Here is a 20,287-nt window from a genome sequence, read left to right as displayed (position 1 = left end):
TAATGGACCAGAGAGAGATTGGTTGTAGACGTTTGTTGCATACAAGAAAACTATTCATAACGCCAGTAAGCTGTAATCCGCAATGAAAATGTTCAGTGGGAAAGGATTTTGAGAATACAGAAAGTGAAGAAAGGGGATTGATGAAATAACATGCAGATCACCAGAAGCAGAGACTTCCCTACACAGACAGATACACTGTAAGACTGTGAATCGATAGCCTTGTTTCAATGCACTTTTCCGTAAAGCTGTTTACTTTCCAAGTGGAGCAATCTTGCATTGTCTGTTATCTTTGTAAATATGTTTACAGCCAATGGCTCCAGTGTTTCCTCTGGAATTGTGTGACACTTCAATTTCTCCTTCCATTTATCTTACACCTTGCTTCAACTTAAACCACTGTCCTACAAGTCCGCACCCTCTTACTGTACAAGAGCTTCCCTATCTATGTTGTGCCTATACGCTGAACAATACACCAAGATGCATATAAAACACGTTCCTAAATAGGAAAGTCAGCTTTATGAATCAGAAAGCAAGATATCATCCAGGATCTATTTACCAATGAAGGAAACAATTGAGAATGTGCAGGATTAATAAGGAAAATTAATACTAATAAAAACTAGCTATTTCCTTACAGCAAATAATGAATCCAAAGAGCACAGAAGTACAGAAGTATTAATCAGGAAAGCAAAGTACAGAGAATTAAAATCTGGAGCCTGGTTTTGCTCATATTAAAATCAGTGGTAATAATATTCTCATTCACTTTGTTATTTGAAAAATAATGTTTTTAAAATGGAATTAGCATCTACAATACAGTCTGCTGGAATTCTACAGAATTTCCCAGTACTTATGCCCCAGTAAAACAAAGACTTCAAATATTAAGCCACATATATGATGATATAAATGTACCATTGCAAGACTGCTAACTACACCATTCTTTGTTAATACTTTTTCTCATGCAATTGTAAGAAAATTTATAGTAGATTATTCTAGCATCTCCTTTGGGAGTTCATGAAGTTCAGCATTTCTAACAATTTCTCTTATCCTTCTATCGAGCACAAGCTTTTCAGTCCTCGTCTTCAAACCACTGCTTTCACATTTTCTAAGATCGTGCATAATTCATTGTGATAAACATTATAACACAAAAAAGAGCATCAAAAAGCAGCTGTTAATAAATATTGGAATGAGGAGGAATGCAAGAATAGGAATAAGAATTTAACTGCATCCTACCATGTATCTCAAATCTGTTTCATCCCTGAAAAAAATAGAAATTGACTGAAAATCTGATTTCTGTCAGAAAAAAAATTAAAAAAAAGATCCTAGTGATTGCATTTAGAGAAGAAATCGTTCATATCCTACTGCCCTATGCTCTGACTTTCACAGAGGAAAATAAAAAGCAGCAGGTAACATTAATACTTACCATCTGGTAATAATGCCCTGAGCAGCTCATAAATCCCCGCATTCAGCCAAATGCAGATACAGAGGTTTGTCATGTCTTTCCTGAAACTACAATAGTGTGACTTTTCTACTTTTCTTTCCCAAATACACAGATAACAAATCTTATAGTAAGGTTTAGTTATACAGGATGACCTGAGCTGCTCTAGCAGTTGCCATGTCAAACCAGGCAAGTCTGACTCTACCTTTTGATTTTCCTCTTCTTATGGACATAGGATCCTGCTGTTTGCCTTACAGAGATCTGGAACTCACTGGACTCCTCTGTGAGGGACATACTCAGGATTCCAGCAGAAAATCAACCACACTGAAATATTAGATCATTTGCTAGTAGGTTTGTGAGTTGTATCTGTTTAGCAAAGGGCCCAAAGAACAGTGGGGCTGGCACAAGAGAGAGCAGCAGTTGACTGAAGAGCTGAACAAGCAGGAGGGAGAGAATGAGACCTCCCTTTCTTCCCAAATTGTGAGTTTACAGATACTCTCAGCAGGTTTATATAATTTAATATATGCATTCAATATGCATTTCACCAAATACATATAATTCTGCTTTCCATAGTCTATGCTGCTTCAAAGAAAAAAATAAAAAGAAAAAACCACACATAGAATCACTTTATCAAGATGGGATATTGGATCTTTTGGCCTAACTCCCATTTATCAGAACTATGCTCATTTCCATCTACTGGGTTTTGCCTGTCCTAAGCCTAGTCATTTGTAGCTGACAATGGCTCTTGACTAAACTCTATCTTCCAGAAAAGCTGGTTCAGCTGGTTCAGCCTCCTTCCTAAAAAATATTTTTAAAAAAAGAAGCTATTTCAAGTTGGTATTTATCTGACCTAGCTTCTAGCCATTTGTTCTTATTTTGGCTTTCTCCTTAGATTATGTATTGCTTCCAATATTGAGCAATTTTTGCTCCTTTGGGCACTTATACACTAAGCAGGTACTTAGAAATCTTTTTAGCTAAACAAAACAAATTAACCTTTTGAAACCTTTTTAAATGCTGTAAGTCTCAGCCTGGATTTCTGGATAGCAGTGACAGCCAGATGCTCTGCAGAACACTGCCTCCAGGACATTTTAGGCACAGCCAAACTGCATTAAGTTTTGTTAGCCTTTCATTTTACTTTTTTAAAAATGTCTTTAACCTCCTTCATTAACCTCTCACATTTCCAATTAATTTTTATTGTTTTCTTTTTTCCATGTATGGTTTGTTGGGGTTTTATTTATTTATTTCTAATTACTGCTTTCATTTGCTCTATGAAGAGCAGCAAAGGCACAATGCAAGCTGCTTTAGAACCATCCCTTTCTGTATCACCGCCAGGAGAATTCATACTATTGAACTACACCTAATACTAAAAGACGTTGTATTTTAGTCTGACAAGTCCATTCTGAGAAGTTCAGTGACATCCCTAGCCAGTATTATCAGGGCACTACTGCATAAACATTTACACCAATGGAATTCCAACTGATTTTGGCAAATATTAATGGAAAGAAACGCTCATTGCTATGTCACAGTTGCAGTGAGAAAGCTTGGATTGCTAGAAACTCTGCTAGCTTTGGCAGGACACAGCTGAAGCAAAGCTCATTGTCAACTGATATGACACTCTACCATGCCATGTTGCCAGGGAAACAGCAGCAGAAGAGAACATAAGGTTGTTAAACTGGAGGGGTTCTTAAAAAAAAAAAAAAAGCAGCAAAAAATGCTCAGGGCTAGGCTGTCCTGAAGTAAATGTAGTGTATGTATGACATACCATCATGTTATTCTATAAAATTAATTTAGTCATCAGTTTTCTCCCCATAAATGATAGACTGAAGGATTCTTGCTTCTAAAGGTGCAAAGAAATGTCTGTTACATAGATTTGATGCTAAACTGTGCTAAAATATTATCAATAATTTGGTTTTACCAATGATAAATGGCTGGGGGTTGGATCCTGTTTGTAAAGTATGACCAATCAGTAAATAGTACGTAAAGGTACACAGAGAATGACTGGACTGTTTATTTTGAAAGCAAATTTTTTTCAATCAGTTTAATAATGGAAAGAAAGGACAATACAAGGATTAAATATCTAAGAAATAAGTGACAGGAGTTAAAGAACTGAATTAATTGGAGTAGAGGAGTTATTCATCGTCTGCTAATTTTGAAGTATAATCAGGGGACACTGTCATTGGTTGACAGGTTCAAAATTTAACTAAGCCTATTAATAGCTTTAAGAAATGCCTTTTGATACTCAAAAAAATCTATCCCAAGAAGCAGGCTTAAGTATTTAGTATTGGCAGCACACAATCAAAAAACAAAAAATCCATGGCACATGCATATACTGCCTCATCCATTATTTTACATAAGGAAAAAAAAAAAAAGAACAGCCATCCAACACAAAGATCCACCTAACCCCAAACCCCATGTCTTACAGTGGCTAATAATAGATAATCTGGGGAGGGGAAGAAAAGTAATACCTGGGAAAACACAAATACTTCCCTAGCACTTTATCCCTGCTTCTCAAGATCTGAACTCAAAACTCTCAAGTTCTCAACTCTCTTGACATTTCATAGGCCTTGATATATTTGTCTTTTATACATTTTTCTATTCCTTCTAAACTTGTGCAGAGCTTTGGTCCCATGACACACTCAGAAAATATACTCCGTAATTTCACTATGTATTGCGTGTTCTGCCTTTACCTTTACCTTGTTCTAAACATCTTCGCTAATAATGTCATTTACTATCCTTAGTTCTTAATAGAGACAAGAGATAATGATCAGAAAGCAGTTTCATGTATGCTAGTTGCCACTTTATAAGGCCATCATATTGCTCTGCCTTCTACATCTTCTTTGCATAGGGGAAAAATGTCCCCATCTACTATTTATTTTTATTGAAAATATCCTGTACTTTAGGTCATGCTTGCTCTAATTCTAAAATACTCAAAATTCTGAAAGCAGACATGCTTTGCATTTTATACTGTTTTCTGTTTTTTCCTTAGTCCTTTCCTAACATTGCTTGCTTTTTTGACCGCTATTGAACATCGAGTTGATATTTTCATAGACCAAGCTGTTACAACTCCAAAATTTTTCTGGTATGTGCACCATATGATAATGAGTCAACAAGATGTCTAACAGTATATTTAAAGAAATTAAACTTCCTGTAAAAGCTTTGTCATACTGCCAGAAAAATGGCAGTTACCTAAGTGTTCTCAGTATTAGACGCCATTATGCTTAGTAAAAAAAAAATAAATGCTGGAATAGCAACACTGTAATGCAAGCATAAAATTATTTACTTGCACATGATTTCTTTTCCTACCACCCAACTTCTGTTCAAAAGAGCCCACTCTTGAAAAGCCTATGTAAATATACCACATACAACAAACAAACAAAGCGATGATACTGTAAGGAATTTTTAATTTACACAAACAAAAGCACTAACACCACCCATCGTATTTACTCTGGATTAATTGCAGTACTGCCTGCCACGGGAACGAGGATGCAAGTGGCTTATACGTATGTCAGCGACTGCAGGGTGACATGGGTCTTAGTAAACACACCTGAAAATTTACGCTGCAATATTCGGGGTTACCTGGCTTGCAGTATTCCTTGCTCTTACTTGAACTGTGCAAATGTTGCTCTTCTTACTGTGCATTGTTACATCAAAGCCTAACATACGCCCCTGAATTCATGACATTAAAGAAAAGCCTTTTTTAATTTCAGGTAGCCCAAAGCTTAAGCAGTTTCTTAAATTGAGATACGAGCTCATAATATCTCATTGTGTTTTGAAGGTTTATTTGCTTGAGCAAGTTCTTCTCATTTTGTGGTATCATCTGAATATACAAAATGCGATGGCCTTGTAATCTTTGATAAAACACCTGTCATCTCTGTTGAAGAGTCAAAACTTTATATAGTATAAGATCAGGTGATAGAAGGATTGAAATTAGAAAGAAATCTATTTAGTTACCATTAGCCCTAGTCTCAAACAGGGGTCAGTTAACATGTTCCAAACATTTTTGTCTATTTTCCAGTTTTACAAATAACTGCTTGTTTTTTCCTTAATTCTGGTTTGTGTAAGTTTGGCTTTACAGTTCCTAAAAAAACCAGTATTACACCATTTCTATAAATATGATAATACTTAGGATAGGGACAACAGAACACTCTGCCAGAGCCCAGCATTCCCCTGGGTGGTTTAAGAGTAGGTTTGTTCATTAAGCCGCAGGCGTCAGCAGAACGGGGTAGATAACACGGCAGAACTGTTTTCTGATGACCCAGGCATGCTGAAGCTCACTTGCTGGCAGTCAGATAACAGTGCCGGAACTCCAACGGAGTTTGTAGCACCATCTATCATATACTGAATTGTTACTAGGAATGACTTCCCAGGAAGTCTCTACATCCTGGCTCTGCCCATACACCTTTGAATCAGGTGAACTCTCCATTCTTATTTCTGGGCCCAGTATGTTACATGATTTTGGACAAGTCATTTGGAAGTATTACATGTATTATATTTATCCATATGCCTGCCTGCCAAGTTCTTCAGGTTTTATGCTGTTTTTCCTTCCTTTTTATGTGGACACCCTGCATAAAGAATAAACTCCTGGCTAGGAAGATTATTCCACCTGTTGAAAATGGCTGAAAGAGCAGTAAAACAGCAGCAACAAGTGAAAGTCACTAAATGTATGCAAGAATATAAGCAGATTCTACAGCAATCTGTCTAATGTACAAGATTATTTAGTATATTAGTTAATGACAAAAAGAATAACTATACTCACATATAACACTACATTAAAACATACCAGAAACACCAGCCAGGACAAAAGACAACAATATAGCAGAATTAGAATTAATTACAGCTGTATGCCAAGCCACTGAGATGTTTTATTGGTGCAAGTAATTCAATTCAGAGATTCTGCAGAATTAACAGACATGGGATCCTCTTATAATCCTTACAAAGGAAATTTGAGCAAAATGAGGTTCAAGTTGGGATAAGAGTTTTGCATCCACAGAACATTTTGAATGCAAAAAAGAACAAAAAAGTTGTACTTGAAAAGGCTTTAGTGTAGACACTACCCCCATGAGTATCTCACTAGGTATGTTTCAGTGGTCAAATATTTCTATTTGCAAAACCTTATAGCTTAAAAAATACCCCACCATCTCTCCAGCACGTATAACAAGTACTTACATTTTCTTAAGTTGTAAGGTTTCTGTTAGGGGACTAGAATGTCCCCCTTTTACTAGTACTGTCCAACTCAACTAGAATATTCCAATAGTCTAACCACCAAACGGTCCTGAAAGCAAATAGACAGCAATGAAGGTGTTCTCTGTATTCGTGTTGTTAATTTTGAAGTGTTTAGTATAAAAGGTTATTAGTATAAATATCCTATAAGGATATTAGTATAAAAGGCAGTGGAGAGAGTTAATAGCAAATTAAAAAAAAAAATAAATAAAGAGAGAGAACATGATCAAGAGGAGTAAAGGCCCCAGAACAGTCCCATAGCACTCCACAGAACAGGAACGCTCAGTGATCCATCCATGGACAACGCTGACATGACAAGAGAATTAATTTGACCTGCAATGCCGCAGCCCCAAGTCCTTCTGGAGGTGGCAGCAGCCACCATGAACTCTCTCTTATCCTCTAGTCTCACCTTATCTGTCCAGACATGGCAGCATGCACAAAGAGAATGACTGTGCTGCAGATGTCCAGTAAAGCCAGTCAATCCTAGGAACACATAACCCTCACTAAAACACACAGTAGAGGCATTCAGCACATGTCCAGAATTGTCATCTGTAGAAAGAGAGGAAGGACGCTGACCGGCTGCTGCCACAAAAAAAAATAAACCACTGGCACAGCCAGAATGCACTACGCATGCAATAGATCCGTTATATGTCGTAGAAGATGGCAGTGTTGCTTGAGATGCAGCTAAAGGCTGCACTGAGAGCCAAGAAAGAAAAGGAGAATGAACTGACTGCATGAAGTTCTTTGCTTTATACAAGTGAGACACTTCTGTGCTACCAAATAAAAAAAACAGCTTTAAGACAAGACAGAATATGTAAATCTTTTGTTCAAGATGACAGCAGAGATCAGATTCTTAAAAACCACACTGGAGGACATTAGACAACAGTGAGAAAGTTAAAATATTTAAGTAATTATTAAAATATATATCTAAAAGATTTTCAAGAAAATGAATACCTATTTTATAGAAGTGATAAAAAAGGAGAAAATTGAAAATATGTATATTTTTTAAGAATAGATATAATTTTCTTATTAATTCTACGACAAGAATACATTTTTAGAAAAATTCTATTTGTTAAGTAGAGTGGATTGAGTATCCAGGAACTTATCTTTTGACAAGTTTTGAACTAGTGTTAAGGTTAGCATTCTTATAAAGCCTCATTTGATTACATTCCTCTAAAAACAGAGATTACTTAGCAGTAATACTTAGATCTCTTCCAATTATTTTTCTATCATAAATCATATTTCTATTGTTCTTCTCCCCATAAAGTGAAAGCAGGTTAGTTCTTAACAGTTTAAAGAAATTTCTACCTAAAATTCCCAAAGTGTACACACCAGAGTCATGGCAGATAGCCGACATTTATGCTTCCACATGAACAAGATCCAGAAGAACTATAAAAAGCAGAGAATCGATGCAGAAAAACAAACCATTCCTTACACAAGGCACCATCTCCAAGGACAGTAGCTATATAGAAGATAAGCTTATCCAGGGATCTAGTCTTTCAGCATGAGAAACAGGGAAATTTCCTGTTAAAGCCTAGCGTAGAAGAATAAATATCAGTAAAATTACTACTGAAAATATCAGTAGTATGTCAGACTTAACAGCAACTTTTTAATATCATGTAGGAATATGTTAAACAGCGTGAGTTGCTGAGCATCTACTGCTCCTCTGTTATCTCCTTACACTGGAAGAACCGTCCATCAGATCGTACTCATCCCACCTTTCATCAGTTGTTTGTTCAGGACAAACCTTCCAGATTGTGGCAGGGGAAAGCCACAGCAGCCTAGTTTCTCTCATAAAAAGTCTTTGTCAAAATCCTTTTTCCAAAGTAAAATGGTTTCAGCATCTGTATTCATCTCCCTGCATGTTTTCTCATTCCTTTAAAAAGAACCCAAACACACAAAACACACCAAAACCCAAACAAAAAAAAAAACACACCAAAACCAACAACCAACCAACACACACAGAATTATCAACTTTAGAAGGCATGACTTTGCGAGAACCATATTTATTCCTGGTATGTATTTTTTCATGTTTCTTATTCTAGTGTAAGTTACTAGTTTCTCCCAGTTTTTTGACCCGTGTATGTGTTAGACTAACAACAACAATTATTACTGAAAACTATTTTAAGCATGATTACAAGTAATGTGATGTTAGTAGTAAAGCCTTCAAGACAATTACGTATTTGCTATTCACCTTGGAATGTTTTTCAAAAATGGGTACTTAGTATTTTTAGATTTCATACATGATTTAGCCTGATGTATTATTTAACTGTTTTGGTTGTTCTTTATTACTAATCCTGTCAAACCTTGTAGGGCTTTTGCTTTTCAAGACCACTTTCTATGTTCTCTTTTCAATGCCCCACAATTTTCTTCACTAAAGCTTGTCAAATGTTTTACGAGTTCTTCTGTCACCAACTTTCAAACCAGATAGTTCTAGGCAGTGAACATTAGGAGAGATTTGCTCCCTAGCCTGCAGGAACAATCAATGCTATGGCATTTCAGGAGGAAAATTTCAGATCAATCTTTTGTTTTCTTGCTCTCTAAACAGTGAAGTACCAACAATAACCAAAAAAATTCTATCAGCCTCCATTTCAAGACACAGTATCTTTCTACACTCACAGGTAGAAGAGCTCTGTCTGATGTCTCTCTTCTAAGCTAGGGAGCCTTTTAAATTCACACATGAGGCATAGGATGTGAATAAATCCCCATTAGTTATGGTTTTTATGTTAACGAACAAAGTCAGCTGTCTTCTGAGTCAGTGAGGATTTTGGATACGCTGAAAAATATGTATTGGGAATACACGCTGAGGTGTTCTAACATCCTGGAAGGTTTCTGGATTGCCACACCAAAGGTATAGGAAGCTCAGGTATATGTCAAATTACACTTGTATTACTGGGGTGTGCGGGAGTTAGAGAAGAATGTATTTACCTAAAATATGAACTTGTAATAATGGAACAAAGTTCTGAAAAATCCACTGCTACCAAAACTCACTCTGAAGTTGTAGAAGTTGTAGTAACAGCGAGTGTTCTCCTTCTTTCCAGCATCTCTGCCAGTTTTTAAGGCTAATTGGACTCCACTTCTCTCTCCAGAGCTGGCATACCACAGAGCATTCTTACAGCTTCTCTCCACTTCTTTGTTCAGCACAGTTACAGAAATAACCCAAAGTAGCTGCTTTTCCAGATCAAGATGGAGTTTTTCTTCTTTTTTTTTTTTTTTCTGTATTGACATGTTCCTATTCTTCGTGATTAAGCAGACAACATACAGTATTATGAGAGATTATATCAACATTTCTCTACCTTCTTGATATATTCTAGAAGTGTTCTGAACATAACCTACATTGGTCTATTTGTGACACTGGGCTTCAGAGGGATCTTGGAACCTTACAATAAACTCAAGTGAACTTCCAAGCTACATACACGTCATTAATGTTTCTTAGAGTATCTCTTTTAAGATAACTTTTAGTTTGTTGTGAAATTTGCCTAAGAAGCCTACATATTTGTATCAAACAGGATTAAAAACTGATTGGAAACTGTAATTGCCTGAACTATGCCACTCTAATTCTTATGCTTTAAGTTGCAGTGAATCTAATCAATTTCCTCAAATTTTTGCTTTAATTCAAGAAGCATAAACTTGACCTTTTCTTAGCAGAAATATTTCTGAGCATTCATGCTTGAAATATAGGTCCACAAATTTTTGCAAAGCAGGAAATCTCAGAAAATACACATATTTTTACTTGCAAAAATTTTATACCTAACACTGATTACAAACCATTTCTTGAAAGTTACCTGAAAAATCACTTCAACTAATAGTATTTTTTTAAAAAGCAGTTTTGATAATAAAATGCTCTCCTAATGCATGTTGTGGTCATTGTTCTTTCTAAGCACAGAAAATACTTCTTTGCATGTTTGTATGATGCTATAACTGGAAAAGCTAATGCACCAAATAAATTAATCCCACTGTTCAGTAATGGTCTCATTTAGGTCCAGTGTTCTTAAAGAGTTTTCAACTTTGTATTGAATGATGTACAATGGTTAATTGTTCTTCTGAAGTTTAAACCTTTAAATGTCCAAGAAGCATATTTTCTAAAAGGTTAGGCCATGTCACATATGTCCCTCAACCCTAAAAATTCGTGGAATTCCTTACTGTTCAAGGGGTTCTACAAGGACAGATGAAGAATTTGCTTTCAAGCAAGTGATTTTCAATAGAGTCATCTAGAGAGTATCACATAAAGATGGCAGTTGGCTATAGGAGAACCTTGTATTACTCTGGTTTACTCCCCTTCTAACTCCTGCATTTGCCTTGTTATAAGCAATGCTCTAATTTCACTTCTGTCTTTTCCACGACAATATATTTGGGAAGAGGATCATGACTTTCCAACCCAGTTGAGAGAGGCTGAGAAATTCAGTTCCTTACCTTCACAAACTGATTCTTTCTCAAATAGATGCTATCCAGTTTATACAATCAACGTATCTGCCCACGAAACCAATATGGACAGGAGGTGCTTTCTGCACATATTCACTAAGTTAAGTGGCTTTGCTATCAACTCATTACAGTTCTCCAAGTGTCTGCAGGTGTCGTGTGTCCATATGTACTACTCTAGCGCCTAGTTTAACCCTGTAATTAGAAAGTAAGGTCTACCTACAGATAGATTGATAGGCATTACTAGAATTAGGTTTGAGGGGGTTTTTTTCTTTCTTTCTTTTATAGTTTGGGGGTTGGTAGTGTTACTGAATAACAGATTTTTACTTCAGTTCCATTTATTTATCTGTCAGTATTCATATCTCTCCACCCAAAGACTATTCTGAGTGTGAAGCTTATAGTATATTCAGGAGCATTCTGCCACTCATGATGTCTTAGTGTTTTATCTACCTCTGTACTGTAATTCTCTGAATTATTGTTTTAAAAAATTGCAGTAAGACACCTTACCTAGTCTAGGAGTTTTGAATACAGCCAGTTACAGAGACCAAAAAGAGATAGTTCTATCATCTTTCAGGTATTTGTCATAGGGGGATTTGAGCCATCCCCTGCAGTTACCTAAATACAACAGGGAAAGTTAGTCATCTAATTCAGACACAAGTCTGATGACCAACATTAGATAAATACTACTCAGTAGGTGCACCGCAGGAATGCTGCAGTAATACAGCATCACTTTCATGCCATATTTTTCCAAAACAGGTAAAAGTCTTCCTGTTGTTGTCTCTGTGAATTTCTTCGAATTAAGCCCACTGCTATACAGTGATAAAAATGCTTATTTATCTTCAGTTTTAAACGCAGCTTTGTTTTAGGAATTAGTCTATCACCATTTAATAGATAAGCCTCACAGCAAAACTTCTTCCCCTTTTACAGTCTGATACTGGCATCTTCATCCAGTCAAACCATGTCATTAGAATATTTTTTATATTCCACAGTGTAATGCATTATCATATTTGTGAACTTTTGGGGGGGTTTTGCAATTAATGGAAGAAATTTAGTAAACATACTGCCAGAATATTTGAGTTACTGTTAGTACCTGAAATACACAGAATATAAAGTTTGACAACAAGTTCAAAGCATAGAAAATTGCTGTCCCATGTGTGGATATCCATATCAGAAGCATACAATTACAGTAAACAATGTAACAAAAAAAAAATATTCAGACTTGAAATAATATCTAGTAAAAAGAATTGCAAATTGGGAGTTGATCATTTTTCCTACACATGTTCACTATTTTACTGATATTTACATATTTCAGAAGATAAATGCTTGGATAGAAATCTTCAGGCTAGAGTCTTGATATATCACTATATAAAATTAAACTTTGGTAAGGGACTATATCTCTATATATAACTTTTAAGTGAAAAAGGCAAGGCTAGAATTTCATATGCAGTGCTGAAAGATTACACACATGAATGCTGAAGTCATCTAGGCTTTGCTCCCACACAAAGTTCGCTATGAAATATCTTGAAATAGAAAGGCTTCATGAAAAATGAGAGCACCTGAACAGTTTAGGTCAATCTGTTTCTCAGATTCCCAAGAGAGTTTGTCAAAAGGATGTTTGCTGACATGGTTTTTCAGCACTGATAATAACAAGTGCTAATAGAGCTATATATAACATGTGTCACAATTTCCCCCCCGTCCTGACTGTTAGTATTTCAGGAAAATAGCTGCATGCCAGAAGGGAATTTTGATAGACTGGACTCTCAAAAATCTGAAGTATCAAGAGAGGCAAATAAGATCCTTAAGTATTTGGCTTCCAGGGAGGAAAAAAAAAAAAAAAGAAAAAGAAAGAAGAAAAAAAAAGTTTAAAATTTTATTTACTTCAAAAAAAAATTCCTGGCAGAAACAGGGTTTCTGTTTAAAAATTCATACATTTAGTATATGACAGAGGGGTTTCCAGGTAAAATTATTATTAGATAACTGAGAGGTTCCATTATGACCACAACAATTTGCTTTGCCTACTGCAGTCTGAACTGTTTGCTGCAGTACTTTGTCTTTTTCATTAGCATCTTCCTTTTAACAAAATGCCATACTAAAAAAAATAGCCTCAAAAAAGCCTAAAATTTCCTGTTTTCATTCACTTGTAATGGCTATAAGAAGGAGAATAAAAATTATTTAAACCTAAGTTGCCTGCAAGTAGTTTTCCTTTAACATTTTATAAAATTAGTGAACTACTGTCATTTTCAGAAGCAGCATTTATGTACAACCTTTACTTGGTAGCTCCCGTACCATATGAATCTGTTGCAACTACTGACCTTAGGAACTCTCAATCATACATTCATCTTTAACTCATTTAATTATTGACTTTAATATTGTGTCTTTGAAGAATTTTTCTAACACCTTAGAACCCTGTTGCAGCTATACCCTAGAAGAAAGCGGAAAACTATCCATCAGAACATATAGCAGGTATGAAGCACAAAACTGAGCGCGTACAGATGGACAGATGGAGAGACTTGCAAAAAAACCCGCAAGACTCCTTTTCAGGGTGAGAGGCAGGAGTACTAACGTGAGAGTATACAGATTATTTAACATTCTCTACCACGTATTAATTTAAGGAGAAATTTAAATAAAGATGAGACACTTAGATATTAACAGGAAACTAAGTGCAGGATGCAACATGTAAGAAGGCAAATATAATAATCACTTGATAATTTAACATTATCAAAGGCCAGAGATGACATCTTAATATGTAATAAAAGATAGAGTGAGTCAATCAGCTGCTAAGGACCATGAAAACCAAGACAAGTAATTTATTTGATATAATAGAGAAGAAATCAGCATGGGGATATAAAAACCTAAGGCAACCTTTTCAGAGTGCTGGTCAGGAATAATATTCTTATTGTAAGTCAATAGATTCCAAAGGTATTTTACAAACTAATTTTGCAACTATCAAAAGAAGAGGCAGCCGTTATCTAGTTGAGTCATACTAACTAGGTACGGTGCATGGAAAGATACGGCTATATTTATGACGGGTATTAAAAAAAAAACTCATAAGACATTGTGGAAATGAAAAGACACAGATAACATTGGCAGATAACCCTAGATAAGCAGGAAAAAAATACTCTTATAGAGAGTGACTGAAGAAAGCACACAAGGTGGAGAAAAAAAAAGTGAGGAATTATAGTTTTGATGATTTTGCTCTTTAGTATGTTCACATACGTTGAACAGACAAGTCAAAACATTGGTTTGGACAAATCTACAAACTGCTGACTCAGGTGATTTTATCTCTGCAAGTGATGCTACCCAAAATAAAGTGGAGTGCGAAAAAGACAAAAGCTCCAGAAAAATTCTGTCTTCCCCTTCTTACACTTGTTTCAGGCAGCACAAAGTTTAACTTACTTTGTCTCTTAAAATTACACACAAAGGAAAAATTGTCCAGACAATTGATAGTTTTGGCATTATTTTTGTTCTCCCTTCTGCACGCTGGTGTCACTACAGTAATCTCGCCCTGACCGGGTGTCACGAGTTAGCTACATTCGGGCCCTACCAGTATGCAGAATTTCCTCATTTTCCCCCTCATTTTTTACTGTATTTGTCAATCATTATTTTAACACATCTTCAATAAAGAGAGAGCTCATGCATAGCATTTATCCAGTTCTGTCAACAGGAAGCACAGAAGTTATCATATTCATATAGATTATTTGCTCAGCTTTCACAGTTTTGTTTTTTTTTTTTTGATCAGCCAGATTCTTACACACTCTGTTAAGCAGTGTTATGTTTGACAGACAGTGGACTAGTTTTATTTAACGGTTCTCTTCACCACAGATACTACACAAGGATGCATTTTGGACCAGCTCAGTGTTGCATTACAAGTGATCTCACAGTGTAGGTACTTCTCACAGTTTAGCTATCAGAGCTGTTTAACACGACTGTTTGTTACGCACACCTGGAACATGCCATCTCTACACAGTAAAATTATGGATAAAGCATAAAAGCCAATGAAAGATGGGCCAAAAGTAACCTGTTCTTTATGATCATATGGGGAGGTTCTCCCTGAAATACCATTGGTGTCCATCTCCTTTTTGCCACAAGGGCAATGCTACTATCATGTCAAGAGGAGGTTATGAAATGCAAGTCAGATATAGAAATCTGTTACAGTAGGAAGGCCCTAGTGCCAAGACAAGAATCTCCAGACAATAAAGCATAAATCTACATGTAGGATAGTGAATGGTGAATCAGCGTAGTACAGAGAAGAAAATGGAAGTGCAGTGCATAAGCTGTAAAATCACTACAGAAGATAAGAATAGGGGAATATTTTATATATATGATAAGCTATACCAACAAAAAAGGGCCAATTCAAACACTGCTGACAGGATTATTGAAAATATAATCTCTGCAAAAATCATTTAAGAGAGAATTCCATACACATAGAACAGCCTCAGACACATGGAGATGATGGTGGCATGACAAAAAGATACAGACAAACTCAACAAAGCTAAGTAACAATCTTCTTTTGGGGTTTTTTACCTTAAAATAAATTTCTCTGGTCTGATATTTCTCATGACCTAGTATAACTGTTTCTCAAACTTGTCACTTAGCTGCCTTCTGATAAGAAGCATCTTTGTAAAAGATTTAGTACTCATAATACATATTTCATTTGTAGTAAAATTCAAGTATTTTTGAACAGCTTTATCAAACCTCAGCCTGGGTGAATGTTCTTGACCATAAGTTTTTTTCCCCCAAAAGAATCATAGAAAGCGCATACAAATGGGATTCAACAATATAAGGCAAGCTTGTAAAACAAAGGGAGTATTTTTGGAAACAATTTTGTAGTCTTCGTTCAAACCTAAGTATAATTGCTTCTCAAAGTTATCACTTAGCTCCGTTCTAATAACAAAATTTTTTGTGAAGAAACTGTATTAGCAGCCAAAAATACAGACAAAGGAATTAAAAATACAAATGAGTTGAAATCACCGTACCAATAACAACACGAGATTATATAAAGCGATACATAAAGAACCCCTTTCCTACATGCACGGGATGCAAAGGAAATAGTTTCTTTGGTGATGATCTAGTCTTATGCTGGTTTGGAGAGAAGGAGGTGGTTGCAGAACCCAGAACTTGAAGAGACAAGACTTTTCTAAGAGGTATAGCAGTAGAAACAAAGAAACAGAAAGCCAAGTGTGAGATTTCTGGAAAGTTTTGCTCTACAGGTTTTGTCCAGTATTTGTTCCTTCCTGCTTTGTGCATTTTTCATACATCTTGAAAGGAAATACTAGCATCTTCTTCCAACTCTACCTCCGTGACAGCTGTCAACTTCCAATACAAACTCTGGAAAATTATATCAGAAGTGTCACCTGTGGAATTATTTTCTCTAACGATTTCCATCTTGTGGAGTTTCCCCACCTCAGTTGCTATAGATCCCTACCACCGGAACTGTGCAATCCCCAGGTCACTTGACAATATTTTAGGCTGTACCATGATTCTATGGTAAGTGATACCATATAAACAGCAGACTAGATAGAAGGCACTGGAGTTGTTTCAGGTACTGTTGTAGTTCACCTTGCCTCAGGGATCTGGTGAATGGCATGTGTTATATAAAATATGCATAATTTTGGGGAAGATTTCACATTTAGCCATTAAAGCCATTGCAGTTACTCAAGACATTATCAAAACCATGACCATGTATTTGGCATCTTTAAAGAGCACAGGAGCTCTTGATAAACAATTGTTAATGAAAAAATTGGGTATGCAACCATGTTGACATTACACAAGTCCAGTACAAAGTAACCACAGTGAAGAAGGTCACAGTTGGCCCCCTCTCCAGGACAGAAGAGCGGAGCTTTTCTGGTTAGAGAAAATTCCCGCAAGATCTGCACTGTGACAGACATCTCGTGTAGAGCTTCAGTACTCCCTTCCACTGAGTCTGTCTGTGGAGGAAATTCCCTTTTCTCCCAACCTGTTCCCCCACTTTATCATTTTAGAGAAGTCTATATGAATTGGTAATCAGTTGTGAGATTTTCAGGCGTTCCTTAAAATTATTATTTTAGGGCAAAAAGGGAAAAGGAAATAGCTGCATACAAAGCAGTGTCACACCCATACAAGTGCTAGAGGCTATCACACAGATGATACACCTCACACATACATGTGCAGCATACTACATCTGACACAGATACGTGTGCTACACACAAATGGTGGGGGAGTGGTGTCAGTTAAGGCTGAGTAATAATCCTCTTCCATAGACAACTGCCAAACCCAGATCATTGGACCTGGCTGAAAGATCCCTGTCTGTAGAGATCCAGTTAGATTTGAATCGTCATATAATTGTTGAAACAATGTCCTCCCCAACACCACTTACATAATGCACTTGCTGTAAAAGAACAAGGATTCTGGTGTTCTGGACTACTCCAGGAACTGATACTGGTGAACAAGATTTCTACATCTAAAACAACTGAAGATGCTTAAAGGAGTACAAGAAAAGTGCAAGCATTTAAAAGTTAACTTTATGATGTTACAGTACAGATTTTAATTCTTCCTGAAAGACAGCTGTTTTAAAACATAAATACAGCATGTTAAGGAACCAACAGATGATAGAATCGTTATGGGTTCCTACTCACAAACTCCCATCTCCTAAGCATCATGTTTTACAAGGCTGTCAAGTAAGTTCAAATGAAACCTTATAAAGGTTAATTCAGGCAACCCGAACGTGATGCCAAAACACAGTTACATATACATAAGCTCTCATATATTTCTCCATAGTTACTGTACTTGTATGCTGCAAAAACCAGAAGCTGATAGCACTGAAGGGGATTAAACAGGAATAATTATTGATTGGACACGGCAAATCATACAAACCATATAAACAAAAATTTAAATGTAAAGAGTTCCATACTGTTTGTTGGGTTTTTTTTTAATTAATTTCATCTCAAATTCCAACTGAAAATCCTGAAAAACATGGGGAAAAACCCTGTTACTTATAACTATTTTAGCTCCAAAATTTCTCTGAACTTGCAAAACACGGTGTCCAAATTAACCATCCCTGTACACCAGGCTGTCACCACTGTCTGTCTTTTTAAGTGATGTTTGAAGTAACACTTAACCAGGTAAACATTTAGCAAAAAGGCACACCAAAATACCACAACAAAACAAAACAAAAAACCCAATCTGCTGTCATGTGAAGAGCACTTCCATTTCCCAAAAGTAACATTAAATAAATAAATAAATCTGTCCAGTGGGGTAAACTATCCCAATAAAGGAATCATAGCTTCTGGATTTTTACTACAGACTGGGGGTGAGGGGAAAGAAATCGCATTTGGGGCTGGGAACTCGGGGGTTACTGCCTTGGGAGGGTACGGAGGTAGGGGAGAAAAAAAAAAAAAAGGACAAATACTGGAGAGGGGGAAAGGAAGAGAAGGAAAGAGCATAAGGAGCAGAAGGTGCACTTACTGTTTGGTTATCTTCATACAGCTTCAAGTCATATCCGCTCAGTTCCACACAGAAAATTATTGCTGTAACCCCCTCGAAACAGTGGATCCATTTTTTGCGTTCAGATCTCTGCCCACCCACATCCACCATTTTGAAAGTCAGCTCTTTGAAGGTGAACTTATTTTCTACAATCCCTGTGGTCATGTCCCGAGAACGCAGAATATCTTCCACGGTAGGGATGTAGTCCAGTGCTGCAATCCTTTCTAGATCGTTTAAGTAGTACGCAGCATTATCCTCTAGGTGGTACTCATTGGAGCGGCAAAAACACTCCTGCACGCCAGGGTCTGCCCAGAGCCGTTTCATGACTCCCAGAAGCTCAGGGGTGATCTCGCCTTTGCTCTCAGCCGGGCCTGTCAGGGCAAAAAGCTGCACAGCATCATAGGCTCTATCGGGATTGTGAAATTCTATCTTAAGGGTGGCTAGAGCCCGAATGATGCGTGTGAGCGAGTCAATGGCATTATAGATAATCAGAGGTTTGTACTCCTTACAGGCTTCCAAGTTAAAGCCACCACTGTGAATTATTTTCATCTGCTTTACAATGGTGCTCTTCCCAGAATTGCTGGTACCCAGGAGAAGGAGCTTAATCTCTCTTCGCTGCCGCTGGCTTTCAGAGCGCAGGTGGCGGTCAATCCTACGGGACCGCCGCGCTGCCTCTTTCTCCTCAGAGCTTTGCCGACATCCCATGGTATAGCAGGCAGTTACAAAAGGGAAAGGTTGGAGACTGTCTCACTCTGTTTGTCTCTCTGAAAAAGATCTGCGGTGTCTTTCAGTTCTCGTGCCGGGTACACCTTGAATGAAAAAAAATATTTGTTTATCCAGTACCTGATGGACCACGATACCTGTACCACCTAATTCAGTCCCAGCAGGGGTGCAAACACGTGTAGATAAGCAACCACAGAAATAGTCTCTTCAGATCTCATGGCACTCCCCTCCCTAGTGCATAAACAGTGGCACATTCCTGTTAATGAAGGGACACTTCCCTTTGCCACACTTTGGCTAGATCCATGAAACACTCTTTTCTGTTCTGCATAATTATTTTGCTGCCTTCTGTCCAAAGGTAAGGAGCCACACTTTCACCTTTTCTGCTCTAGCCCTTGTCTTTTAATTGTATTTTCTGGTTGCTGTAGTGATGCTGCTAGATAAAGCTGAAGCTCTTCTCAATGGTGCTGTACTTGTTTTGTTTCTCTTCCCCCACTTCTTCAGCTGATCCAGTTCAGCTCTGTAAATCTGTGCTTTCCACCTGCCAAACAATGAGAAAAGAAATGAATGAAATGAGAGACTCTGCTCCCTTGCTGCAAACCACTCACTTTCTCCTCCTATTCTAGACTTTTTAAACCTTTTATTATCCCAAACAGAAAATACAGATGGAAAAATATGTGAAGAAAAGCAAAAATCTAAAACCCTAGCAAAAACATAGGGACAGCTGACGCTTACAGACCTAAGAAAATGTGGTTTCTGAACAATAGTAAATCAAATCTCCCTTTCAGCCTTCTGTGTTTTATTATCTAAACCTACATGAAAACAAACAGTGCTGAGCTGTGCCCCAATTTCTCCCTCAGCAAGAGCTTATGGCAGTGCTTTTCCTGCACAGTCCTGTTCTGACTGGTTTTCCTGAAGTAGAAAACGAAACAGGCTCACTACTTTTTCCAGTCTCTCTATTTTTATCAGTATCTTGTACTCAGACAGATGTCCTCCTGAGTATTTTTTCATCTTTTCTGTTTACACCGAACATTTAAA

The 20,287-nt window shown here is 36.9% G+C and overlaps 2 protein-coding genes across 3 annotated transcripts in view; one reads left to right on the top strand and one right to left on the bottom strand.

Annotated features, from left to right (window-relative positions):
* The window catches only part of RSPH14 (radial spoke head 14 homolog), a 104,058-nt gene that overhangs the window by 38,626 nt on the left and 45,145 nt on the right, over positions 1 to 20,287 (top strand). The window lies entirely within an intron of this gene.
* GNAZ (G protein subunit alpha z) overlaps positions 1 to 20,287 on the bottom strand; it is a 73,983-nt gene that overhangs the window by 28,378 nt on the left and 25,318 nt on the right. Inside the window, exons 2-3 of one of the 2 annotated variants that reach the window (XM_026859776.1) lie at positions 19,628 to 19,790; positions 18,512 to 19,338 (exon numbers count right to left, since the gene is read on the bottom strand). In XM_026859776.1, the coding sequence (XP_026715577.1) occupies positions 18,512 to 19,234 (723 nt within the window). In that variant the 5' untranslated portion in view covers positions 19,235 to 19,338; positions 19,628 to 19,790. Of the gene's footprint in view, positions 1 to 18,511; positions 19,791 to 20,287 lie in introns of both variants that reach the window. The other variant, XM_026859775.1, reaches the window with a different exon arrangement.

The sequence above is a fragment of the Athene cunicularia genome (genome assembly GCF_003259725.1).
Source record: "Athene cunicularia isolate RWA chromosome 15 unlocalized genomic scaffold, athCun1 chr15_part1, whole genome shotgun sequence".
NCBI classification, from domain to species: Eukaryota; Metazoa; Chordata; class Aves; order Strigiformes; family Strigidae; genus Athene; species Athene cunicularia.
The sequence above is the reverse complement of the archived record's forward strand: the minus strand, read 5'-3'. Positions and strand labels throughout refer to the sequence as shown.